At 40.6% G+C, this 27,939-nt stretch overlaps 1 protein-coding gene across 2 annotated transcripts; it reads left to right on the top strand.

Moving 5' to 3' along the window:
* The first annotated feature begins 558 nt into the window (after positions 1-558).
* hectd2 (HECT domain containing 2) lies at positions 559-27,939 on the top strand. Of its 2 annotated transcripts, XM_035407234.1 has the most exons (22): positions 559-857; positions 945-1,126; positions 4,693-4,819; positions 7,889-8,027; positions 8,168-8,270; positions 8,842-8,931; positions 9,125-9,189; positions 9,784-9,829; positions 10,891-11,000; positions 12,158-12,306; positions 12,640-12,763; positions 13,979-14,075; positions 14,667-14,774; positions 15,182-15,314; positions 15,948-16,036; positions 18,167-18,325; positions 20,532-20,606; positions 20,970-21,057; positions 21,171-21,277; positions 25,152-25,267; positions 25,837-25,980; positions 26,420-27,939. In XM_035407234.1, the coding sequence occupies exons 2-22, from the start codon at positions 989-991 to the stop codon at positions 26,538-26,540; spliced, it is 2,328 nt and encodes a 775-aa protein (XP_035263125.1). In that variant the 5' UTR covers positions 559-857; positions 945-988; the 3' UTR covers positions 26,541-27,939. The 2 variants fall into 2 exon arrangements, with proteins under 2 accessions (XP_035263125.1, XP_035263124.1); XM_035407233.1 differs by having other exon boundaries at positions 560-1,126.

The following is a 27,939-nucleotide window of genomic DNA, read 5'->3' as shown; positions in this document are numbered from 1 at the left end:
GAAAAATGATTACAAACATTCACCCATATCCGAGATTCACCCAAAAATGCAACGTTTAATGTTCTTTCTTTTTCGTAAACGTAGCCAGTCATCGAGCGCAGTGTGCATTAAATAGTGTTTAGTTTATGAAAGATGTTGAAATAATTATTGGTGTCTTATCATCATGACCAATTAACATTGTTAATGATATTATTAAATTAAACTCACACCACGGAGCATTTTAAAATATGTACCGATTTAAACAGCCAAAAAAAAAAAAAAACTACAATTCTGCGGGGTAACGCGAATGCACTTGTTGACTCCAGCAGTAGGTAGTTTCTTTTGAGTGACCATTTTTATTTTAATGTTGTTGATATCCTTACTTTTTCTTCCTAAATATATTTATCAACAACAACTGCTGGTTAAACATCAAACTAATGCTAATATAATTCGTTATGCAAATCACTACCATGCTCTAAAACACTCCCATTTAGCTCTGAGATGGCTAATGATATTCCAGAAAGCTTGGAAGCAAGACGGTGAGCGTTTACTAAATCTGGAACCGTTTAATTGCGCTAAATACGCAGTGCAACCACTCGTTGCGTAGAGACTGCCGCCGTCTCCAAGCTCGTTTCTATGAACCTCCTTTAAACATGGCGCCAGTATTTAGCTGTGCTGTCGTCGATGTGGACGAAAAAATGGTGTATTATTGCATAAACTAGCGGTTAGTTTTTACCGAATAATGTAAATATTTGCCGTATTTATTGTTTTCTGTTTTCCTGGACTCTGCACCCAGCTTGCCTGACAGCAGCATCAGTTTCTACTGGCTGGGACAATCTTCGAAATCTCACCTGCTCTGTATGACGAAAACGCTTCTGGTAATGAGCATCCGGAACACGAACGCTTATTAACGATATCTACAGTGGCCAGTGAAGTGTAAGACTGAAGGTGTGTGTTATCGACAGGACGAGGATTATGCGCAACTCGCACATTTACTTCGTTGAAAAGCATGTCCCACGAGATCGCAACTCAAGCAAGACATGCGATTGAAGAGAATCAACTAAATATGAATGAAAGAAATGTGTCGGTTTCTACAGAAGAAAGGGAGAGAGAGAGGCTTCCTCCAATTCTCAATCAGCCACCATCTGTAAGTATATAAAAGTTAGAAAGTTTGGAACTAATTATAGTAATCTACATCTCGTTCACGACTTGTTGACTCTGTGTAGTCTGGTGGATGTGTAGGCTGTAGTTCACATTTTAAGAAAATGAGATACTATCCTCCGCGTTGCAGTTAGTCAATAATATTGACTATATTGAATATATTCTGTATCACTTTAAATTTACGACCCGTATCAATGTAGATTGTACATATTTACAGCAAAAGCTGTTGTTTATTATAATAAATGTAACATTTTCTCTGCTTGTCAATATTATGCTTTTAAATACCTTCGTTGTTGATGTTACATTGCCTTCTTGAACCGCCACTCACTAATTATACATCAGTGTATTTATTTATTGATTGATTGATTGATCATATAAATTTTTGAAATGATGAATTACCTTGTGCACACGGATTCAGAAGGAAATATGCCCATTTAAATTTTAGGCTATATCATATGCTGCCTTGTCTCTTCACGAACTATGCTTAGTTGCACAGACTGAGGTGATGCCATATATAGCAGTTCAGTTTGCGTATTCTTTTTCATAAACGTGCTGCAATAATGCACCCTATAGGCAAATACCAGCATATTGGAAATCTTTAAGAATAAACTTTATTATTTTTTAATCGCATCTGCTGCCAGTTTAACTGTTGCTATTTTTTTAGTGTCAGTTAAAGTTTAGACATAGGGTGGGACCTTTTGGACCAATGCTTGCCTCTCTCATTACGTTATGCAAGAGTCTGTTTAAGCCTTTTCAGTACAGCTAATACTGTGCTTGAATGACCAGTTATGTTGCCTACTTTTTCAATAAACCAAAGACTTGCTTTATAAAGTTTAAAAGGTAAAAAGGCAATGGTATCAAAATCGTTAAGGATCTTTTTTTTTTTTTTTTTTGGAAACGAAGGCATATTATAATAAAAAGAAATGAAGAAAAGGAATACAGTACTCATCATTTTTTAGGCTTTAAGTAATGTCTGGTAATGTCATATTTTAGTTGGATACATTTCTCCCTTTGCTAGACTAACGTAAGCGTAAATCTCCAGTATACTGCATCTCGCGTTATGTTCATCCTTAATCAGAATATCAAAGTCGATTATATTTTTAAGAATGAAAGAAACATTTTTGCATGACGTATCTCAAACCTTGTGTGAAACATGTAATTGACCATTCCAGTAGCCTACTCCTTGTTCCACAGTATGCATATAAACACTCGAGCAAATAACTTTTTCACTGACTACTAAAGGCGTTTATATTTTGGGGGGTCCGATTAATTGAGTAATGATACCGTTTTATCCAGCGGTAGGGATTTTTAAAAGAAACTGTGAAATTCGGACGAGAAGGCCTTCAAGAACACTGGCTATAATAGCCTATGCGGCACCTGTTGCTCATTATATATGGTAGTAACACAGCAGCACGACCTATGCTGCGGTACACAGTACTGAACAGGGCAGCATGACCCCGTGACACTGAATGCGGCACTGAACACAGAAAGGCCTGTGATGCTAGGAACAGTACTAACTACAGCCTGGTATATGACAGCGTTGTATTGAACAGTGAACACTTATTTAAGGAAACTTCCATGTATTACAAATATATATGGTGATGCTTCCATTTTCCTGTTTGATTATGATGAAGGTGTTTTCCCTCTTTTAAAACTTGTTTTTAACTTTCGTATAAAAAACCACAGTGTTTTAAATTCTGAAAGTGGTGGGTTTAGTTTGTTACTCTTCACCTGCAGAACCATAGGGGCTCCATTTCAACTGATTAATGAAGGTTTAGAAAATATCCCATCAAGTTGTTTTTTTTTTTTTATCTAATTGAAACTAAACATTACAGCGCTATATTTATCCATTCTAAAGTATTACACCAGCTCAAATGTGCCCGAGGACCAGAGTTTGTTTTGTCTGACTTAAAACCCCCAAGAATAATGTTTCTGTAACCCAAGAGATTGAATTATGCCTTCCCATGAGGCACAGATTCAAAAGGCCAAACATGGTGTTAATTTTTAGACCAGGCAGAGCTTAATTTTTATCTAGTGCATATGTAGCTTTCATTTTCTGTTGAATTATTTTCTATGTATATATTTTTTTTGCGTGATTTGTGATTGTAATTTCATACAATGTTTTAATATAGCACAGAAGCAGTGACATGGTGAACTTTGAATTTCTTCCTCAGTAAGACATAAAAATTGGAATATAACATGTGAAATTACTACTCGGGTATGAGTCAGGTGATATTATATGCATATTACAGTCATCCCTTTGTTGTTTGCATAGAATGGGAACGGTAACAGGGAAAAGAGCCAGGAGAATAGGATCATCTCTCTGTGGTTTTGGGAAATAAATGAATCCCCATGCTTTAAAATCATCTGCTTGGCATGTGCTTCCATGTATTTTTCCAATATGGTTTTAACGCTTTCATCCTGTCAAGATGTCTGAGCCTGCTGGGGACTGTGTAATACTGTTTTCAGGAGGCTGACCCTTAATCCACTTAATTGTGCCTATTTAAATGGGGGGTAAAAAAATCAGTGGTAGTCAGGGCTTTTTGCCATTGATATGGAAAGCAACTCACACAGTTGCTCATCGTACCCCCCTTTCTCATACTGTGCTGGCCTAATTCGGCCTATTTATTTTTAGGTTAGGTACAACACCCAAGTTTTCTCATAAAAGTGCCAATTTTTGTCTGTCATTAGTCATTATTTACTGTTTTTTTGTGTGAATTGTCCCTGAAGTATAATGTCATCTTCCTTACCGATCTGCTTTGCTTTTAAAAAGTTCTCTATTATCCATTTGAAATGGTGAGTTCAGCATTTTGAACCTGTTTCAAAAACGGGTGGAGCTATTATTATTTACCAGTGACCAAATGACCTCAAGGAATCATGGTATTTTTTTATGGAGAACAAAATCTTGTGATTGGCTCACATAGAAGTCAGCGCTTTAGAGGACATGGCATAGTATTTCCATCCATGATGTGGTTTATAAAACCTGTAGGGTTGTAAACATCGGATTTCATCACGATAGGATACAATTTCAGTTCTTGAGGCAAAGGTTAGATTTGGCAAGGTTTGCTACGATATAATCCAAAAAGATCCAGTATAGATGATGTGGTTGAGTTGGGAACTTAAACAATGATGTTGCTGGAGAACAAACTGCCATAAGATTATCAACATTTAAAGAAATATTTTGCTATGATTCACAATGATACAGAAATATTTTGCTATGATTCACAATGATACAGATTTTTTCACGTTGCATTGGTTGGATAGAATCGTTGCCCTTTGTACCGATACAACGATCCGGATTGATGTATCATTACACCCCTAGAAGCCTCACTCTCCCATCATTGGCTGTCAGTTTCTAACATTGAACAAACCTGTATTACACTATTTATGGAGAAGATAAGACAGATATGAACACATTCACATTAAAATAGTGATTACTAGAGAATCTGTGGCTCACTTGACCCGATGCGGTCACTTTCCCATGTGGACTCGTATTGAAAAATCCTATCTGTTTCAGCAGCGTGTAAAGGGTGAATGGTGTTTCTCCGACAGGGATTGGACCGTGGTGCGAAGCAGCACTTTCCCTCCTTCAGCAGTTTCATCTCCACCGTGAACTCAAAACGAGCGTCCGAGGGACCGGGCTTCTCTACGCAGTGCCTGCTTCCGGCTGTAAGACATGGTGAGATATTTACAGTACCATGCCTCCCACATAGCATTTATTTATCATTCATTTATTCATTTTTTTAATGATATTAGAGTACATTAGGAAATTAGATTAGATTTAATGTATTTTATTATTTTTTAAGAATGTTAGCAGGTACAGTATAACCTGCAACCTGTATCATTTTTGTTAAATTAACATTTGCATTTTGTTCACTCTGTGGCTTATGTCATGCGTTCTTGTTCACTCTGGGCCTTGTTTGCTCTGTATATTCAGCATTTTGTACCATTCTAAATGATGTGTTGTCAAAAATCAATGTATCGTGGGGCTGGAAAATTTTGGGCGGGTGATTTTGCATCTGCATTTCTGGAACCAATTTGAAAGAATACATTATTAAAAGCATTACCTCTCATAATACGTGCTCTTGACAGACTAGCTACTTAAATTGACATGTTATGTTTGGCTGCAACAGCAAAGTTAAAGTGTGTTTGCCATTTCCTTGGTTTCCAGTAAAACTATTAGAATGAAAATAATTATAATTTGTCGGATCATTTACTCCAAAGTATTCAAACCTGTGGCTCTGCTTTTTTAATGCAGTGTCTGTCAGTCCTTGCGAAATAGCCCTACTGCTGTAGCATGTTATTTTGTGGTAGGGCCATTCTGTGGGTGTTTTCCTCATCTGTAACTCCTGTACTCTCATCTCATGGACATGGAGCCTGACTCGATGCTCCAAGCTGCTTGACATCATTTAAGGAAATGTTTTGTATTTGCGAGTACTTATGCAACATATCCGGTTAATTTCAGCTCAAAATCAAAATAAAAAGACTTTGAGTATTTGCCATAAATATATTATTGGATGGTATGCCAAACTGCCGTCTGTGGGACCATGGCTGCAGTGGTTTTCTCGATCTATAAAATGGCTCTTTGGGAATATGGGACAAAAACTTTTGTGTTTTGTGTACAACATTGTGTGCCGCAATTCTTGAGTATTTAGATTCAGTTTAATTTATATTGCTTAAAGATACTTAATTCCTATTAATGTTATTTTTGTGAAATTTGAATTTAATTAATTGTATTTCAATGATAATGGCATTCTTATTCGTATAGCCTATAACCATATATATGGCTGGTCTATATGCAAGGTTGCTGTTGGATTTGTTGAATTGCACTCTGACCCTTAATAAAATAAAAAATAGCAATATGGTGCACAAAAAAGCTGTCCAATCCATCTAGTTTATACCGTAAAACAGTGTGTTTGGCATTGTTCTGTGAATAAAACCTGTGAATGAAATTTGCAGTGTCCTTTTGTTAGGTACATTTTTAAATTAATTTCAAAGTGATGCGTTTAAGCTGCTTTGAATTAATGAATCATACTTCAAGCAGATGTTTTTGCTTTATTTTTCACTGAGATCAAAGTTGCTGCATACAGCCTTAAACAATGGCTTAGACAGATGAAGGCTGCAGCCGTTTTTGTTCGCTTTCATTCATGGTGAACATCATGTACGAAAAGCAGCTTAGGTGCGCCTAGAATGCAAGCTGACCAAATGTCACGTCACAGTGTTCTTGTTGTGTATCAGAAGAACCAAAACATGTAAGCATTAATGATGCTGCTGTTTGTGTTCTTAATTGTGAGGTGTGGAATCTTTTTCGTAATGCCTTTGTTTATAATTGTACCTACAGTAGGACTCCACTCCTTGCTCAAGGGTACAACCGTAGTGTCCTTCATGGGAACAAAACCTGTCCAATAATGTTCATTAAGTATTTTATTTCTGCCTACGTACCCTGAATGAACAAACTTGCTCTGCTTTGTGACCGGTCTCCTGTGGGTTTTTGAACTGTAGACCCTCACTATCCAGACACCAAAACAAGACATACTTACTCAGCTGGAGACTAAGGTTTCCCAAAAAGTAGGGTGCAGTACTATCTTAGTTAGGGAACATTTTATATATACTCGTAGTTATGAGCACTATGTGTAGGTAAGGATTTTTTCTTCTTGATTAAATAGGTTCCATTTTCCATATTGTGGTTCAAAAAGGGCTATGCTCTTTTGCAAGATACATTTTTAAATAGTCGATACTGGTTGTACACTATGTTGAATCACCCTTGATGTGTTTGACCTGACATAACAGTGGCTTATTTGTTTATCAGACATAATTTTTTATTATTTTTTATTATGCGTTACATAATTTGCGGAAAGTATCGTTCGCATAGTGTCAGTTGACTTCAAGAGTGACTTTGAAAATATTGTAACATTTGTGGTTCACCAGAACAATGGACAGAAGGGAGAGGGCATACAATTACTTAAATTACAGTGATTTTTCCTCTCCTGACAGCCTTAAGATCCTTGCCGACTGGGAACTTAGCCAAAAATTTGCAAGAACAGCACTATTAGCTCAAAGGACCTTTACATTATAGCATGTAGACCTGTAACTAGTTTGGCCTTTTCTCCCAGCACGTACACTGGAGTCCTTCAAACCCCTAGTGGTGTGAGCAGTCTCGGAGGAGAAAAGTTCAGCAGATTAAAATAAAAGGAAGAATGCTTTTGCGCAGCAGGGGGGTCTCGATCGGCTGCCTTGAATAGGCGCCTGATTCCATGCAACGATGCACTTGGTTAAAGATTTTCCGTCCTGTTGCTGTTAACCCAAGGCTTGGCTACACCATTTGAAAATCTGTGACTGCAGCTTATCCATTAAAAAAAAGAAGTAGATCCCTTAAGCGGATCCTTGGTAAATGACTTTGTATAAGTGAGGCTGATTTGTTTGTAAAGTTGTTTAAGAAAGTAATGATAAAAATGTGGGCTTTTCATTAAACCATTATTCATAATTTATTACAGCATCACCAGTAAGTTCATTTGGTTAACTGTACTTGTTGCTAATGGTTACTACTCCGAAACTTTCACCCTTACTTGAAGCATTCATTTTTTTGGCTCCCTCCTTTTTGGCTATTCTTTTGAACCAGAGGTTGCAGGAAATGGTAGTGTTTGTTTTTTGTTTGATATGGGAATGAGCCTGTCATTCACCAAAAAATGTCATTGTTTCTCCTGTTTGTGTTTTCTTTTTGGGGGGGGGGGGTCTCATCACTCTACAGTGAGGGATCTGCCCCCCATCTGCGCTGATGCCCGGCAGAAGCAGCGTATATCCATCCACACCCTCCCCCCGGAGGTGAAGGCTCCCTTCCCCACTGACCCCGTGATCCCCCTGCGCACCAAAACCGTCAAAGAGTTTCAGTGAGTAAAGACCCCTTCAGCCAGACTCAACCTTCCTTATCAATAATTAATAATCAGCATGGCAGTACGACACATCACAGGCATCATAGACTGAACTGTTTGTACAGAACCTGGATCTCGTGTTGTCTTATGTTTTTCAGGGAGGACATTGAAAACGCAATGGCTTCAGGTCATTGGAAAGCCGTCCATGAATTCTACCTGACCACGTTTGACTCCTTTCTGGAGTTGAATGGCGCCTTCAAGGTCTGAAGATGTCACATCTCTTTTTCAATGTCTGAAGGTGTATTCTTCATGTTGATCTTATGTCTATTGGCCCCTGTTACTCAAATCACGGTCCTTGATGGGAGGGACCACTGCCCTCCTTTTACCTGGGAGTCAGGTGTGAAGACTATCTGGCCAATCAGTAGCACTATTTGTTCAGGTACCTCGCTGGGAGAAAGGAAAACCAGGGCTGGATTTAGATTTAAGGGCCAGATTTGAGAACAAGGATCTGAAAAAGGATCACCAGTTTACAGTTTCTCTGACATTATTTATTCAGTCATTATTTATTGGAGTACCCATTTGCGAAATATATTGTATATGTGCCCTATCAGTGTTGAATCTTGAATCAATACCAGTGAATGAATCATTATCAATTTAGTCAGTCCATCAATAAAACCGCACACTGTATATTTTGTGGTTTCACCCTGCTCCCAAAGTGAATTTTGAATCTGAAAGGAATGGTAGCCACTACTGTGGAATTGCTGGCAATGATATTGATACACCAAATGCACTTTTTAGAGTGATGAACATAAAGCCTTTTTCTTTATTTCAGAAAGAAGCAAATGCACCATTCAACACAATCGAGGATTCAGGAATAAACACCAAATTTGTCAATGCTGTCTATGATGCCTTACTCTATACAGTACGTAACATTGACATAGATTCATGTTATTTCTGAGCCTGAGTCAGGTTTGTGGAAAATATTATGTATGTTCAAGTTTATTAAGTAGTTTTTCTAAAACAGAGTGCAGCTGATTTGTGGATTTTGCTGGTGCTGTTTTCATGGTTGAGTGTTAACCCAGTCTTTGTATTCATTTCTAATGTTCATTTTGCAGCCTCCAGACATCCAGAAATCAGTGCTGAGGGGAATCATTAACAGTTTATTAAGGGAATGGAAAGGGTGAGTAGCATGTGCAGTAATAATGAATGTGCAATAGGTGATCGAGAAGTTATCAGCGTTTGAGCTTTTTCATCTTTAGAAGGAGAAATATGTCTGTTCTGAATTTTGGCTTCATAGTCCTTGGCCTTTTGTTATGTTATGATTCTAAATTTTCCAAGCACATAACGGGTAAATGTCAAAAGATGTAATGAATTTGTCCTCTGACCACGTACCAGAGGCGTAACCATGGTGCTCGGTCATGTTCCAGTTGCCGCAGTCATCACTGGAGCGCATTATCCAGCTTAATCAGTACAATGGGGGGTTAATCTGTCATTAGGAACTGTATTGACAATCATTTTGAGCGTTTTGCTCTGAAAAGCAGAATTGTCCCCTGTTATTATCTCCTGTTATTTATAGCTCTGAAATAGCCTCTCAGTCAGCCTGAATGGCAGTCCTCCTGAAGTTTATCTTCACGTGTGTCTTTATTTTAAATGTCAAGAGTGGGGATATGTCTGTTCTTTCCTCTGACTTTGGTTGGTCGTTAATGTGAAAAGAACTGCACGGAAAGGGTTTCACCCCCATAACATGAAGTGTTGACTTGTGCTTATGTTCCAGACCTCGGACCAAAGATGACCTGAGGGCATATTTTGTACTCGTTCAGGTAATCTGAGACTATTCACAGACTCTGCGATGGTGGCCTTTTAGCGGCTTAATGATTAAAACTGTGCTATAAATAGCAAACCGCCAGCATTGTGCAACTGCGATTCGCCCAATATTTTTCCAGTAACGGCAGTCATTTCCTCGTGCGATAACGCTAATACGCGTGCGCACACTACACAGCCTTCCATAACACTGAGCTGCGTTAGGAGTCTGAGCGCGCTTCGTACGCACATCGTCACATCTGTGGTTTAACACCGGGTGATATACAGGCAGCTGGCTCGGTTACCGGCTAAAATAAAAAAAGGCAGGAAACTGCCGATCTCCTCCCTCGCCATATGCTCCATTGACTCCAGTCATATCCCAGTCAAGCGCTAGGTCTAAGAGCGCATAATGAGAGCGAAGTGTTTATTTTACACATGACCACCGCAGTGCGCTTGGCTCCGTTTTGTCCCAGCGTAGACAGAGTCACAAGGCTACTTCACCGTCTGGGAGGGAGCAGTGAAAGTAAATGCTCCCCTGCACCAGAATGGAATCATGTGGCTAATTGCCGCCAATTACAGAGATCAAATCTGTTTTAGATTTTCGTTTCACGTCCGTAGCTTCGGTTGAAATTTGCATTAAAGTATCGAGCCGTTTCTACACCCTGCGGCCTTTTTCCCTTCCCTGCTCGTTTGTGTGCTTTGCCTTTATACCGTTCCTCTCGTATATTTGAGGCCTGTAATTTTTAAATCTAAAATTAGTAGTATGGTGATATCCATGTTAGGGCTGCTGATGAGGTTGGCGATCCACATTTTCTCAGAGGAAGGTTTCACATGGAAAAGGAAGACGTGGTCGTTGGGCTGATCCGCCTGGCGTTGATGTCAGACGAGTGAGTCAGCCCCTGGTTATTATGGGCTGTCTTCCCCTAGAGAGAACTGGATGAGGTCATTTTGGAGTGGAAATGTCGGTTTCCTTCAAATAATGCCATATTTTAGTAAACGGCGGGATTTCATCACCGTTCACAATTGAAAAGTATGTATTTCTTTTAAAAGCTGTGCTGAAATGCTTTCTTCTTTGTTGCAGAACCCTCAGTATACGAGTACAGCCACTTACGTGATCTTTGCGCACTTGCTGAGGCAAATCGCAGGCCTGGCTGAAGCAGACCACCATTTCCTGGTGCACTGGTTTAAAAAGTGAGCCTTGTTTTTCTACCGTCGGTTAGCAGAAGCATTCCATTTTATCATACATACTCATATACTCTTATACTCATATATCCATGGAAAATTGGCCTGAAACAATCTTTTCTTTGTGTCCATTTCTATAACATGGACTTGTTTAAAATGACTGTATTTAGTATGTATTATTTATTATAGTGCAAAAAATAGGTATTAATTTATACACAAAGCAATATCCTGTTTTGAAAAATATGTAAACAACCTTTATAGACAACTTTTGGGGTATAAAATCTCTTGCTGTCTGAAATAGGCATAGAAATGGTTTGCTGCAGTCCTGATGATCATCACCCTCGCAATGCCACAATTTTAGTTTTGTTAAATTAATGAAATAAATAATGGTGCATGCCTTCTTTGTTTTTAATATTTATTGCCCATTGATCTGCACCTAATTAATAGTTAGGTCTTGATCTTCTCATTTACATGTTCTTGAGATTAATTTACTTTAATATTGAATTAACATTGCTGATAACTGATAATTACAGTGTCAGTTAAATGTAAGCAGTTAGAAGCAAAAAAAATAATAATTTCACTGTATTGGTAGCCACTTTACTACCAGTACAGTGTCCTCATGGTTTACACAAACAACAGCAGGACTGACCGGTTTAGCAGTGAATTGTGAGTCAATAGGATACTGACTTTTGCAGGCATTTATTTGCTGCCCACTTTACAATGACCCAATCAGGTTCTGCTGCTACCCTATTCAGAAGGCTGTGGCTTTATGTAGACTCTTATCTGTTGCAGTTACTCAAATAATGACATCACTCTCGGGAAGCCGAACACCCCAAAGTTTAAACAGCTCTATCAAAATTAATATGACATCTTAGTGCTTTGTATTCATCCATCCATCCATTATCTATACCCGCTTATCCTGGGCAGGGTCGCGGGGGCGGGGGGGGGGGGGGGGGGGGGGGGGGGGGGGGTGCTGGAGGCTATCCCAGCATGCATTGGGTGAGAGGCAGGATTACACCCTGGATGGGCCGCCAATTTATCGCAGGGCATGCTTTGTATTTAAAAAGAAAAAAAAGAAACTTTGGTCTTTATTTAGCGAATGAGCAGAACGGAGCGTATGCCCTGCTGATCTATCAGTGTGGTCCTCCTCCTCCTCTCACCCGCAGGCTGTCTCAGAGGAGGTTCAAGCAGCTGGTGGAGCGTCTGCTGCAGTTCATCTCCACCCGCCTGTTCCCAGCCCGGCCCGAGGAGCTGCCCCCCATGGCCAAGTGCTCCTGGTGGATCCCCTCAGCCGCCCGAGTCCTCGCCCTCCTCAGTGAGTGACTCTACCCAGGGGGGACCCACCCATTTTGACAGAGGGAGTTTAGAGGAGCATGTAGTGTCTGCAACTTTCTTAATCTTTTTAAGTTAAAGTAAATAAATAAATATATACACACACAAAAGCGCATGTATGCATTTATAATACGAATATAGTCAATTCTATTTGTGTTTTTAGGGGGGAAACTCGTGTACTTGCATTTGTCTGGATGGAGACCTTCAACTTGTCATTGAGTCATTGAGTCATTGTCATTGAGTACATATGCCAGTGCAAGTCCACGGCAGTCATTTGTACATTCCTGTTTTTAGTACTGCATTTATCTTTCACCAGATGCAGCCAACAGCCTTTCTACTCCGCCCATCATCTCTTTCACGGATTTCTACAACCACACCCTGGACCACATAGACATCATGGAAGACTATCACACCTGGCAGACCCACGGAAATTCAAACAGGTGTGAGAAAAGCATCGCACACAACACATTGCTGTCTACAGATCTTCACTATCATTTGTAGGGGCATGGTCCTGTGAAACAAATATGCATTATATTATTATTGTACTGTTAATTGCAACCCAAAGTGCTTCACAACAGAAATAAACACACAATCATATGAGTGTGTGACTGTGTTATCAATGATGATGTTATTAGGCTATTATTATTATTATTATTATTATTATTAACAACAATAATAATACATTCATATTAAAGTAAAGTTGCATTTAGCACCTTCATTAGGTCATGAATGAGACTTATAGCTCCTCGTAATGTTCTGTGTAACGTGTGCAGAAAATACAGACATGCAGAGTCACACCTTTCTGGTCTAGATTTTGCATCCATCCTCTGTGGATGTTCTGCGTCGCTGAAACTAGACCACCTTTTTAACCGAGCCATCTTCAGTACCCCAAGCTCCAGAGAGAGCCCACAAAAAACAAATCACTCTTATCTTTATTGGGACGCTTGCGACGGAGAATTTTCAGAGAAACCACGACCTGTCGCGGTCATGCTGTAGCCTCTTGACAGTTGGATTTTTTCCAACTGTCTATCTTTATCGATGTTCTCTTCACAATCAGCTGTTGCTGACATATCGCTGGCACCGTTGCCATAGGAATGAATGGACACGCCCCTGAGGCACCGCCTCTGACAAATAGCTAACCACGTTTGGAAGTGGCACTTTTTGTCCACGTCCTGTAAGACCGGTCCTTTACCCCTGTTTATTTAGCCCTGTACACAAAGTCTGAAATGGGCATGCATTATTGCTATATTTGTGCAAAGAATGCATTCAATATTTTAATTGGATTCATTTGTTGTATTCATTGACTAATGGTGAAATCAAGACATTGTATTATTCTGCAAAATACTCCATATGTCTTTATCAGAAGTATGCCACTACTGCAAGCAGAGTTTCCTAATCAGAGTGTCTGCCCTGGGCGGTTGACTGTGGAATGGTGAGACTGTCGCTCAGTCACTGGGGCAGCAGGCAGTAAAGAACAGCGTGTGACTGGCTTTTCTGTTTAAAAAAGTAAAGGGCAATGAAAGGGCTCATTGTGAGGGTACAGGCGGTAATGGCGCATTCCCCGGGGGTGTGGAGCTGGCCTCCCGCTCGCGCGCGGCTCCGCCCTGTCCCGCCTTTCACGCGGTCCCGGTGTCTGTCCCCTGCCGCCCCCGCAGGTTCTCTTTCTGCCAGTTCCCCTTCATCCTGTCGGCGGCGGTGAAGAAGGCCGTCATCCAGAGGGACTCGGAGCAGCAAATGATCAGGATGGCCAGGGTGAGGCGCTGTTTTGCACGCCTTCTCCCCGGGGTCCCCTCCCTGCTTCCGGGGTCTGCCGCCCACACTTCGGTTCGCTGAGTATCACAAGCCAAAGAGAGGGTTGCACACAGTCTTACAAGTAGGCAGTGAACCAACAAGGCAACAGAAGGTTGGCTTACTCGGTCCATTTAGCCCACACTTTGATCCAGGGCAATTTACACAGATTGCATTTTTACATACAATCACTTTATAAAGCTGGATATTTTTACTGGAGCAATTCCAGTTAAGTACCTTGCTCAAGGGGATGGTAACAGTGCCACAGCTGGGATTTGAACCCACAACCTTTGAGTTCTTAGCCAAGATTCCTAACCTCCGTAACTACACTGCTGCTCTATGTATTATTTAGTGTAGACACGTAGCCCACACAATTAGAATATTCTAGAGTTTTCATATCTTATGAAACACCCACAAGATGAATTCAGAAAAGACTCATTATGAGGTCTGTTTGATCTTGGAGGAGCTCTCTGAGAACCGTCTTTTTGTGAATGTGTGAAAGATCTTATTGTGTAATTCGGCGTGGGAGCACTCATGTGATCTGGCCCGTTGCAGCAAAGCCTGGTGGACAAAGTGTCACGCAGACAAAGGGTGGACATGAGCCTTCTGTTTCTCAACATCAGAGTCCGGCGGCCGCAGCTGGTCAGTGACTCACTGGATGAGGTAATGACACATGCTGGACAAAATTAAACCTGCAAAAGTCTGTTCTCAACTGTAGACAACAATCTGGGCCTTAAAAATGTTGCACTATTTGGTTGAATTTAACAAAAAAAAGAATAGTCATCAACATTTTATTGTACACGAATAATGAATATTGTATAGTCAGCATAATACAGTTTTGTGTTTTTTCAGTTTAATTTAGTTTTAAGTGTCTAAAAAGTCAGAGTATTATGTGTCTAAAAGCAGTTCGACGCAGCCTTTTCCAGTGGTAAAATAACTGAATAACATTTCCTTTCAACAGTACTTATAGCCCAGCCCATCTGAGAATCAGTTCTGGAAAGTTCTTTCTATGGCTTAATATGGAAAAATGGCTCGGCTGCAACTTTTTTCTTTTTTCCTTTTTCCTACAGCTCACAAGAAAGCGAGTGGACTTGAAAAAGAAGCTGAAAGTGACATTTGTGGGGGAAGCTGGTTTAGACATGGGCGGTCTCACAAAGGAGTGGTTTCTTCTCCTGATTCGACAGATTTTTCACACAGACTACGGTAAAGACAGAAGAAATTAACAAGAGACTGTGTGGCTAATTGACATTTATTGCATTGGGGGCAGTTGCATTGCAGTGCAATCAAATGAATTAGGCCCTGTACACTAAAAAATACAGAAATCATAGGGGAGATATTTTCATTTTGAACTGTGTTTCGTCCCTATTTTCGTCTTGATTCCTCGGTTTGAATCTCCAGTGACAGTTGTGAGGCTCTGATTTGTGTTACATTTGCCAAAACGTCCTCCGTCGGTTTGTGAGAGCACAGCCCAACGCAGGCATTCAGCCACTGTTTCTTTTCAACTCCATCTTCTCCTTCTTTCCCCCGTGGGGAATACTGTTTCCCACGGTTAGGCTCATGGGCATATGTCTACACCTACTGGGACTAAATTAAAATGTTGACACAGCCACTAGTCTAAACCTCTAACATGCCTACTGTTCATGTGAAGACTTAATAGTGCGATGTTAGATTGTTCAGTGAGTGAACGCTTTCATTTGGCCTACACCAACTCCACAGGGGGAAAAAAGGTCGGGAGAGATTGTGTGTATTATGGCGTGTTTTTAATATTGTTTCACTGTAGGAGCTGCTTCTCTGGGAATCTGTATAAAACGGACATGATTTGTGTGTACTTTGCAGGCATGTTTACATACTTGAAGGATTCCCACTGCCATTGGTTCAGCAGCTGGAAGTGTGACAACTACTCCGAGTTCCGATTGGTTGGAACCGTATCCTTTGGTGCTCTGCAGTGGCTGTGAAATGCGTCACGGAACAGCAGCATGAACTCTTCACGCCAGGATGAAGCAAAAAAAAACAAAAAAAAGAAAACACAGCCCATATGCTGAAGGAACGCGGCAAGAATCACACACAATAATATTTTCATACCATAAAGATGTCCAGGTTTCATACACAGCACATATATTGAAAATTAATGGGCATTATACCAGTGACATATTTCATGGATGAAACAGTAATCCTTTACATGGGTTTTTGCCCTCAATGTGGAACTTGTAGCTTAGCTTCAGACTCTTTCCATAATGAAACTGAGGTATCGTTTCCACAGAAAAGCTGCCACTCACCGCCAGAAACTCCATGAAAGGATTTCAAACAGAAATTGCGCAGTTGCCAGGCTTAATAACGTCATGATCAAATGGATGAACAGCAGCTTTTGGCTAAAGCTGTGTTACACAGGGGATTCACAATAGGCGAATTCTGGGCCAATAACAATAACTGACTTTTGTCTGGCCATGTTAGCCAATACCATCCTGTTTTACATTATAGCACAAATGCAAGCTGCAATCAAGTTTCCACATTCATGGAATAAGCGGAGACAGACATCAGCTTATGAAGGGAAACAAACAAGCTATTTCAACGTAATTATTTAGTATTAATTTATTGATAATTAATATTTAAAAATGTATTCATTATTATTAAATAATTAGAGATGACTACTCTTGAGTACTACTGAGCAAGTATGCTGGTAATAGTTCATTAAAATAAATAAATATTCATATTAGACATGTTGGAGCTTGTAAAGCACTGTTTGCAGTGCACCAAAAAGGCTGCAATGACATCAGTACCAAGGCAACCTGCTCAGAACACATACATCAGAACGAAGCTGAGAGACTCATCTGAGCCAATGTTCCAATCAACAGGTACATGTTCCATTCCACGCTCAAGTGCTAGAGACCCGAGAATCAGCTGTACATTGCAGTTTAATTGGTGGTTGTCAGGTAGTGTTTATGTGAAGGTCTCACCTGAAGCTTACCACAGCCGAAGCATATGCTCAAAAACGGTGAAGTGATAAAGTGCTTGTCTCTGTGTTGTCCTTTTGTATTCTAAAAACAATCACGTTTCTGGTATGTCTGGACATGCTGATAAATTCACTGTGGGTGACAGTTGCTACACATTACATTTTATGTGATTCTGCTCTGCTGTTCTTCCAGGAGTGATGTCAAGAGATACAGTGGCAGGCAGCAGAGTTGTGTCCTGTTGTTAGTTCTTTAATGGCCTCCTGGGGTCACTGCAGCTTGGTCCATCCGTCTGCCAGATCCCCCATCTACCAATTAGTGGATGTTGCAGAATAGCTGAGTAATGTGTACTCTCAGTGCTGCAGAGTAATGTGTATTATCAGTGTTGTAGAGTAATGTGTACTCTGTGCTGTAGAGTAATGTGTACTATCAGTGCTGTAGAGTAATGTGTAATCTCGCTCTCCTTTGCAGTCCTCTGCACATCGGATAGATTATTATGGAAAATGCTTTTTTTTTCTACCTGGTTTTAGAGAATCTTTCAATGTTTCTGCCTGTGAGGAGCAGCAAAATGCTCAGGGTTTACTTTCTGTTTATTTCATCACTTGGAACGTCATGGAATTTTCCTGCTGGCTTCTGCAGTTCTGTTGGAAGATCTTGCTTAGAGCTGTGTGCTTCAAACAGAACAGACTCCCTATTGAACAGTAGTTGCATTAGGAAAGCACGTGGAGGAGCTCTTTTAGGTTATGGAAAATGATTGCACATAAACTACCATACACCTGCTGTGCGGAAAACACATTTCTTTTCTGTTTCCGAATTGCTCTTAAAATAAAAATAAAAAACTGTTGTTAGCTGAACTGGTTATAATGCAAGTTGAAGTTGACTTTATGAAAGAAAGCAGGCATTAGAAACTGAATATAATACCAAGATATGGCCAACTAAGGCTGGGTAAGTTATAAATATTAAACAAAATCCAGCACAATTTACCAAGATCTTCAGGTCAGGCAGAGATATGGACGTTTGTTGAGAAAGAGGCTTCAGAGGGAACATTGTAATGCAGTTATATTAGAACCTCACTCCCTGCTCATAGTACTTGACTCTGTGTGTCAGCTCATGGGCCTTGCAGTGTACAACAGCATCACACTGGACATCCGCTTCCCTCCATGCTGCTACAAGAAGCTGCTGTCCCCGCCCATTGTGCCATGTGACCAAAACACTCCTGTCGGCATGGCGACCCTCACCTTGGATGATTTGCACCAAACCATGCCGGTACGTATGCTTGCTAACATTTTCAGAGCTGTAGTTTTGTAACAAAAATGAAGGGCCTTTTATTTTATTACATATTATACACTCAGCTGGGGTACCGTTATGCAACATCAAATAGTCGTTGAAAGATATGGAGTTGTGGACAATGCAGAACAATTCTTGATGTATATGTGCCTTATTCAGTGAATAACCTCGGGTGTGGAGGTAGCACAGATTTAGCACTATTGCACTTTAAGATTTTTTGCGACTCCAGCATGACTCTGCAAGTGAGCAAATTGAATTATTCATTCGCATTCTCTCGCTACTGCGGGCAGGATGAAGTGCATTAGGTCGGCATCATTATTGGCCCAGGGCCTTCCTGAGGTCCTGTCACGCCACTGCTCTGCCAGCGGTGTGAAATTCTCATGTGTTTTCATCTCTGTTCAATGTGCGGATGTATCATAGCTGCAATTACCCGAACGTCGGAACGCCCGATTCAAGCCATCTCTGTTTGAAAGGTGTAATTTTCCACACGTAGCAATGACAGATTCTAAAATTACAGCAAATGAAATACAGTGTTAATATTTCTTTGACACCCGATCGAGAATTTTATTTAAAAATATGTGCTGCATGAGCTTAAATAAGGCTTAAATAAGACTTATATTTTGGAATCAGCATGGTAGTATGCATTTATTTCTGTGGCTACTTATTTGCTTATGAATCTTGCAATGCAAATGTTGTCAGATAATGGTGAGCATTGTTTTTTTTGTTGTTGTTTTTTGGGGTTTTTTTTAAACTCATAACAATACCAAAAAGACATTGTAGGCAGTATTATTTATTTTTAGTGTTATTTATTTATTAGTCATTAAAGCAGTATTCCTTTTTGTATCATTCTCTGAAAGAAAACAAAATCACATCTGTATTAAATTATCATTAAAATCATAAATCTGTTTTGAGTATTGCAATGAATGAAAGTTTTGTTTGCTTAGATTACATTTTGGTTTAGGTTAGGTCCATTTGAGTTTTATCAGAAATGCCTGAGATCATGCCGTAATGCGCCATTACATTTGTCTGCCAGCAGAGGGCTCTTAAGCTTAGCTTTTTTCTATGTTTACATGACTGAGAACGCCTGTAAATTACACTATGCTTACGCTATAACATTATATAATTTAGAAATAAATAGTAACCAGTGTTAACCAAAACATTTTCACTAAAAAATTCATGTTTGTGAAAGTGTTAAAAGAGCACCCTAAGAATCTCTTTCCACTGAAGCCGAGAAGCTCCATTTTTGGAGCAGCTGGCTTCCTTCATGACTTGCTGTGGTTGTTGTTCATTTCCTAACTGAAACATTCTAGAGAGTAAGATGGTGCCAGACAGACAGAGGAGTTTCTTTGGTGTCCTAAAACTGTCCAAAAAGCATCTGTGCTCAGGAATCATGCCCTTTTTTTAATTTCACTAAATGTTCTGAACTTAGGTCAAAATAGATTATCAAAATATATCCATCTATCTATGGAATGGTCACATATACGAACCTTTTTGTACATAATGTCATTGCCTTTTTTAGGTATTGAATAATCAATTTAACAATCTACATGTTTTTAAAGGTTTTTAACAAAGATGTTGTTATGCAGGGATAATTTATTTTTACCCTTAGTCTTGGTCAGCTTGCTAGTTGTTAAACATTTATTAGTTTGGAATGGATTTTATAGTCACCAATCCATTCATTTGTTCTTGGACTCGACGCTTTTAAAGTTGCCTTTTAAGCCAATTTATTAGTTCTGGTGTTGTGTCCAAGTCTGGGCTTCACCCTGTAAGGAGGGCATTGAAGCTCTTTAAAAAGTATTACAACAAAGAGGACAAAAAGTTGGGTTTCAAGTATCGAACATTTTAGTTTATAAAGTTATTCTTCTTGGGTGTAGATTGACATTTTATATTCATTCACTGTTATTATTTTCAATGAAGCTCTTCCAAATTGAGTTCCATCAATTTACAGTACAGTAGATGAACTGTAGACTGCAGGCAAAATACAAATCCTAAATGGCTTGTTTTTGTCATGAAATGTAGCGTGTTTCATATGTTGATTTATGGATTCACGCTAAGATTAATGAAAATGACATGTTGAGTATTTCACACGATCGCTGTGAAGCACATAGTTTTAGTTTTGTTGGGTTTGTGCCAGATTCTGGGGAAACTGACAGTGTTTGAATTACGCAAACTTTTGTCCTTGTAGGATCTTGCTCGTGGGCTTGGAGAACTTCTCAGCTATGAGGGAAATGTGGAAGAAGACTTCTGTTTAACTTTCCAGGTAGTGATAATTCATTATCCTTATTTGTACTTGGATGTACATTTTATAGCAGGGATTTAAGGTCTCATTCTATGTGTGTGAATCCTTTTCTCTAATTTGTGATTGCTTATGGTCCCATGGCTGTGTCATCAGCACCTGTACGGCATGAACACTAGCATACACTCCCCTACCAATGCTCTCTCTGTTAGCCAATGAAAAATGTCCAAATTGCAATCAACAAAACATACTACAGGGGTGTTATGCTATAACACCCCTATCTGTATACCCTGTCCCTAAAGCTGGGAATTACTTGTTAATAGTTCATTATTTGTTAATTAATTTTCGCTGCCACGAAAGGAGTAAGACAATGGAGATTTTTTTCAGGTTTCCCAGGAAGAACTTGGGACCATCAAGTCCTACAACCTCAAACCAGGAGGCGATAAGATCCAAGTCACCAAGCAGAACAGAAAGGGTGGGTCAACCGTAGACTGGTTCACAGGGGGAAAAAATTTGAAAAGACTGTCTCTGCATGTGGGACACGTCCTCCGCGCTGGCTAATTTATTCAATGCCCTGTGCGTTTGCAGAATACGTCCAGCTGTACGTTGACTTCCTGCTGAATAAATCCATTTACAAGCAGTTTGCTTCCTTCTACTATGGGTTCCACAGCGTTTGTGCTTCAAATGCACTGATGGTGAGTCTCGTGTTTTTTACTAAAATAAGAGCTCCCAATGTACTGAGTGATCCCCATTCATTATATAAGCAATTTATAAATATTTTAGTATGTTGGCACTGAGGAACCACATACGTTTTTGGGTACAGTGAAGGCAGTTGTAAAGTCTAGGGAGTGTTTATTTCATGATTTCTCGGTGGCTATGTGAACACGGTGTCACACACACTGATGATAAGTACCAGCGAATCAGCACTAGTGGATATCAGGCAGTCATGAGTAGCAGCCATTTGGCTGCAGGCTTGTAATAAGTTCCAGATGAGGCACTCAACTGGCACGCCCACAGTGGATGGGAGGGGTGTGTGTGTGTGTGTGTGTGTGTGCGCGCGCGCTTGTATGTGTGTGTGTGTGTGTGTGTGTGTGTGCGCGGCTCTGTGTCTTTGTCCTTTGTGCTTTGTGTGTGTGTGTGTGTATGTGTGTCTAAATACTGTTCCAATGCCGAACTTCGTAAACAAGCTCACTAGCCGTCCCCTTCTAGCCTTCCCACCACCTCACACTCACACACACACACACACACACACACCCTGCCGATTCTGTAGACCGAGCCTTTGTTTAATCAGACTGCCTTTGTCCGCGTCTCCATGCAGTTACTAGGCTTTTAAACAGGGAGAGGGGAATCTCTGAGAGGCCTATAGGAAGAATATGTTCAACCGCTGTGAAATAGCGAGTTCTGGACCCTTCCAGAATTTAAATCAGCCGGCTCACGAAAGGCCCACAAAAGTCCTGTGTGCTTGCAGAGCTTGGCAGGACGCTGGCGATCTGAACGGCTCTGAGCATGGAAGCATCTTTCCGGCCTGTTTTTTCCGACCGGCTTTTGTTTCATCAACTGTAGCCCTCAGCCTCAGTCAAGGCCGCACAATGGTGATTGATAGGCAAACAGGCGCGCCGAAAATTCTGCTGCTGCTGCTTTGCCGCCTGAGGCATTTCTGAGATCGTTGCATGACACTCGCTTCTCAGACCGCGGAAACAGCCCTGCGGTTAATAGTGTTTATTCAGCAATAACTGATGGGGTGGGGACGTGCCGCGTTGAGTCCCTAGCTGAATTCCTCGTGCACCTGGGGGTGAATTCTCACGAGCACCTGCAGGGGCCCAGCACAGTCAGTTAGTTCTCGCAATTCTGTTTCGGTAATTGGAGCAGAATGTCTTGGAATGTTGCTGAGGTTTTTTAAAAAGAATGCTGAAAGTAGTTCAGTTTTATATTTAGCCTTGTGCTGTCTTTTGTTTGGCACAAATATGCATGATACTATATAGTCACTGTCAAAGTGTGCATACCTTTCCTTGCCCAATGACTGACGGTAAATCTCCATTGGTTCTGGGTAGTGGTAACATCTTAACATTTTTATACCATGCGTAATTATATGAAGCTATTTTCCCTCATTAGTAAGACTATAATGTGCCATTGTTGAAGAATTGGTCCCGCTTCAGTCTGAACCTTCTAGAACAATTTGGAGTTCTGGCAGTGTGGAGAAGGCACAACGCCCACAGGGGTTGTCTTGTTGAAAGGTTAAATTTAACTTCTTCAGTTTGGTTAGTTTGAGCACGTACAATGACACTTCCAGAGGAAGAGGGAGTTAAAATATATTTCAGATGACAACAGAGAAGTTATTTATTTTCCTCAGAAATGTAATTTATGTTGGAAATTTCACATACGATCTGTGATTTCTCGTAAAACAATCACTGTATATGATATGTCATTTTTCAGATGTGCAGGTTATGGTGCACAGCAGTTACAGAGTGCAGAGTGAGTTTTGTTCTTGCCTGGTTGCTAAGGAAATTAAGTGCAGATAAAAAAAATGCTCTTGCACTTGGCTTTCCAAAGCACTGGACATTTCCATTTTAGGCTTGAACTTGAGCAAAGCGAAAGGGGGGTTTGCATGTGCCTTTTCAGAGCGGTGTCAGATTAGCCTGATCTAGGGAAAGGGGCCACCGAGACAGAAAGAAGAAAGCAGAGGCTCATATATTTGACATAGTTGCCCCTGACCCCTCAAACCCCCACCCCACCCCCCACCCCCACCCCCGCATTTGCCTCCTGTCCGGCGTGTTTAAGCAACGCCCCACCCTCCTTCACGTCGTTATGCAACGCGTCTACTTCTCGCTGCTTATGTAACCAGCTGTGAGGCGGTGAAAACTCACCGCGGAGCGGAGGGAGAGACTGATGGGCGTAAACCGATCTGTCATCCTTGCGCAATGACGCAATATCTCTTTGAACGCGCTCATTAGATTGACCACAGAAGTTGATTGTTCCTGTGTCCAAACTAGGTCAGAGTATTTATACGCATCTGTACCAATCACAACGGAGCGCTAATTGAATCGAGATAAGACAAGTGGACTGTGATAAGTGCGTCGCCTGTTCCAAACGCCAGCGACAGACCTTTCCAAGGACGAAGGCCAGGACAGTGCTCCTATAACCCAGCTGTGACGTGGAATAGCAGCAATTCAGTGTTACATATTAACATTATTACAGCTTCTGCATTTGGCTGAAATTGGTATTTCTCAATATGGAGCTCACTTTTTCATAACTGTTCATACAGTTGACGCAAAAGCAGTTTATGTGAACCGAACTGTGACTGACTATGAATGATTTTCCATTGATTTGACACAAAATGCATGCAATGACCACAGCTTTCAAAATTCTTGAATTCTCACTCAAACTCAACTACCAGCAAAACAACTGTATGTACTGTATGTACAGCCCATTTAGCTATTTTTAGATACTGTTTTCAAAACTGTTAAATTTATATTCATATAAAATTCAAATGGACAGCAGTTTCCTACGTCACAAATACCGTATGGAAATGTTAAAATCCTATAAAGTAGATATTATGGTTTTGAAGACAAATGATTTTAAAAAACTGTTGATTGAAGTTATGTAACTGAGACAAACCACTTCTGATTCCCGACTCGTTGAAGACCGACCCTGGTGTTTTCAATTTCATTACCATCTACTGTACACAGAAAAATAAAACATTTGGCTCATGTTTGCAGTGTTTTGTTAGTTTTGGTGTTTTGCCAAGCTGCATGTTGGTGCAGAGAACTGTGTGAAGTGTTTGGAAAAATGAACTCAGTATTGAGAAATGCTTGTAACCAATTGGGAAAATAAAAAATAAAAAGGCACTTATTTGCAAGTTGTATGGCCTATGGAACATTCTGGAGACAGAACACAATCCTGTGGAGTAAAAAATGTAAAAAGTAAAGTCTTTTTTTTTCGATTTAAAAAAGTGATTAGAAAAAAAATAGATAAGGTTCCTAGCCGAAACATCAAGCTATCTGTGCGGTCATGCTGTAATGATATCATAAATTCTGTGTACAGAAATCAAATCAAAGCCCTTTGCGGATTAATTTGGAACTCATCCAGCTTTTTCCCTAATCATTTTCCCTCGTGTTGCGGATTAGATGGTGTGTGTGTGTACGTGCGTGTCTGTGCGTGCATGTGTGTGTACTTGCATATCTGTGTGTATTTGTGTGTGCTTCCGTGTCTCTGCTTCTGTGCGTGTGTATGAGTGCTTGCGCATCTGTGTGTGCGTGTGTGTGTGTATTCGTGAGTGCTTGCACGTCTGTGCGTGCGTGTGTGTGTGTGTGTGTATTTGTGTGGAGCACGGTCTGCAGTAATAGGTGTGGGTGTTCTGTGCTGCAGCTGTGTGTGGGTGTGTGCGGAGCATGGTCTGCAGTAATAGCGGGAGGTGCGGATGTTCTGTGCTGCAGCTGTGTGTGCGTGTGTGCGGAGCACGGTCTGCAGTAATAGCCAGAGGTGCGGCTGTTCTGTGCTGCAGCTGTGTGTGCGTGTGTGCGGAGCACGGTCTGCAGTAATAGCTGGAGGTGCGGGCTTTCTGTGCTGCAGCTGCTGAGGCCGGAGGAGGTGGAGATCCTGGTGTGTGGCAGCCCAGAGCTGGACATGGCGGCCCTGCAGAAGGCAGCTCAGTACGAGGGCTACAGCAAGACCGACCCCACCATCCGGTACACCTCCCTCGCTCGCTCGCTCGCCCTTCCTGCTGTTGGGTCCAGCCATCAACATCTTTTATGGCCGCTCTTGTTTGCTTGCCTGAACTGGGGTACCCTGGGAAATATAAATGACCTGCATTCCTTTTATTATTTTTGTTTAGTATCACCATTCATATGTTTATCAGACAAATAATTTAGAATAGTTTATTTTACACTTAAAAGGAATTGCTTTTCATGGAATTAAGTAAACATTGATGTTATTAATATCCCCATTCATTGCTTTGGTTTGTAAATGGCAAGTTCAAGTTTATTGAACAGCTACATAAACACTGCTGATGGATGCCCATGCCCTAGTCCACTGACAGTTTGCAACAATTTAACTGATTCCTTAGAAATACGTGTCATATTCGATTGGGACATTCTTCAACAGCTGGACTCTGACAGCTGGAATTGTTTTTTTTTTGTTGTAATAAATAAATAGGCAGCTTTCAGTCTGGTCTTTTAATGTGTTTTTTCTACTGTGCCACGCAGTCTCCCCTGAAAGTGTGATGTAACAGGCAGGTGCCTTCCCTCTCTCTCTCCAGCTGTTTCTGGGATGTTGTTCTGGGCTTCCCCTTGGAGATGCAGAAGAAGCTCCTCCATTTCACCACGGGAAGTGACCGGGTCCCCGTGGGCGGGATGGCCGACCTCAACTTCAAAATCGCCAAGATTGATGTCTCCACCGAATGGTAACATCGGCACACATTCCCTCGGTCCACCAGTATGCTTTGCAAAATGAAGTAGATCTAAAGAACCACAAGCAATTGTGTTATATTATTGATTGCTTGTTATCTGTTCATGGGATTTGAAATGATTTGTATGATTGGTTGAGCAGTGTTAGCTTCAGTGATAGCCTCGGTCACCAAGAGCAGTGGTAGCCTTTCCTTAATTATGTATTTTTTTCAGTATATTAGGTGAAGTGCACAGAGTTCTTTACTCAAAACCTCAAAATTCTTCTGTGCTGTAGCACCCCAGTGACACGTTTGCCCAGCTTTGATCTAGCATATGGGTGTTAGATTTCTCTAAAGACACGGATGCCATTATAAGCTGTGGAGAGCACGGGAACACCTGTGAATTATTCAGGGACTACTATAATTTCTCCTTTCTTTGACCCGCCGTCTTTTCCAGGTTGCCTGTGTCTCACACGTGTTTCAACCAGATATGCCTGCCTCCGTACAAGAGCAAGAAGGAGCTGAAGCAGAAGTTAACTATTGCCATTTCAAATGCTGAAGGATTTGGTCTGGAGTGAGCTGACTGCAGAGGTTTTACCTGTAGTGTAATTCTAGATCCCCCCCCTTTCTGGTATCGTAGAGATTTCTGTCTTATTGTAGTATTATTGAAGGCTACATTGGGGTGCAGAGTGTTACTACGTTTTAAAAGTATAAATAAATATGTCTGGTTTCCTGTGAAGGTTGTCCAGTTGTAACAAATCGATTTGAGACGTGTGGTGCTGCTGTCTTCCATCCTTAAAGTCAGCAGACCCTAGAATTGAATTTTGCTGTTCTGTGACAAAAAGTGTTGAACAGGAACAAGAGTTTATATTTCAACTATGACTCGGAATCTGCCAGTTTTATGTTTAGGTAAGCATAAGAAAATTCCAGCATATCAGTAACAGCTATAGCACAGTATAGTGCCTTCTTTTATCTTTCCTTGGTGTTGACAGGAATGTCAAGTAGACCTGTGGAAACAGATGCCTGAATGTATGTAGAACTGGTTTGGATCCGTAATTATACAAGTTGGCCATATGTCACAGTGTCATATGTCAAAAATATGACTGTCAAAAGGTGTGAATGGTTAAAATGTTTGTACCCAACTGTCCTGGAACAAGCAGTGCTGGTACTTGTCTGACGAGATCTCTCAACGATCTTGAGAAGAAAGTTCTAAATTATCCTAATCAGTGCTTCATTCTGTCTTCTGATTTAGTCAGAATAAGAAATTAGACAAACGGCTTATGCTGAGATTTCAAGACTTTAAGTATTTATGGAACATTTTCTCACTTCTTAATTGTGATTCCTGAACCGTGTGTGTGTGACTCTTAATGTTGTAGCCTTGGTGTTTTGTGTAAAAGCTGGATGTAGAATGTTTATGAAGCATTAATTTAAGTTTCGCATTTTGTCATTACAGTCTAATGTGATGGTTATCAGTGGTTCCAAGATGCTGTAAATCTGTCTGTGTTTGGTGACCTGACCTGACCCCTTCGTGTTTTCTCACCATGTGGAAACATCAGTGTTTAAATGTACATTTAAAACTGTCAGTGTTTAAATGTAAACACGGGAAGTACTCTGATTCATAAAGCACACTGATAATGAGACCAATCGTGCAGATGCCAGCAGCTGGATATTTTTGCTACTTGGATCGCTGACTTGCCCTTGTAAACACAACTGACGAGTCATTGCTTGTTAAAGGAGTACAGGTTTGACTGGAATTCAGAAATTATATTTGGTTCGTCCACAACTGTGTGGTACTGTACACTTTTCATACAGAGCGTTCAGTTATGTAGGCCTGACTGAATTTGGCAATCACTCATATTTAAAGGCAGGGCAGCAACTGAGAGTGGTTTCGAACTGCATTGTTTTATAATATTTGTGGGTGAGGGAATTCGAATGCAATGTCTTTATTTATTTTAATTAAACATGTTTTTGTCCCCA

The sequence above is a fragment of the Anguilla anguilla genome, chromosome 2, assembly GCF_013347855.1.
Source record: "Anguilla anguilla isolate fAngAng1 chromosome 2, fAngAng1.pri, whole genome shotgun sequence".
Taxonomy (NCBI): Eukaryota; Metazoa; Chordata; class Actinopteri; order Anguilliformes; family Anguillidae; genus Anguilla; species Anguilla anguilla.
The sequence above is the reverse complement of the archived record's forward strand: the minus strand, read 5'-3'. Positions and strand labels throughout refer to the sequence as shown.

Excerpts from the sequence above, each read along its gene's own strand:
- hectd2 (XM_035407234.1), top strand. The coding sequence starts at position 989 with ATGTCCCACGAGATCGCAACTCAAGCAAGACATGCGATTGAAGAGAAT. Across the intron at positions 1,127-4,692 it reads TTCTCAATCAGCCACCATCT|GGATTGGACCGTGGTGCGAA; the intron begins GTAAGTATATAA and ends TTTCTCCGACAG. Across the intron at positions 11,001-12,157 it reads CTGGTGCACTGGTTTAAAAA|GCTGTCTCAGAGGAGGTTCA; the intron begins GTGAGCCTTGTT and ends TCTCACCCGCAG.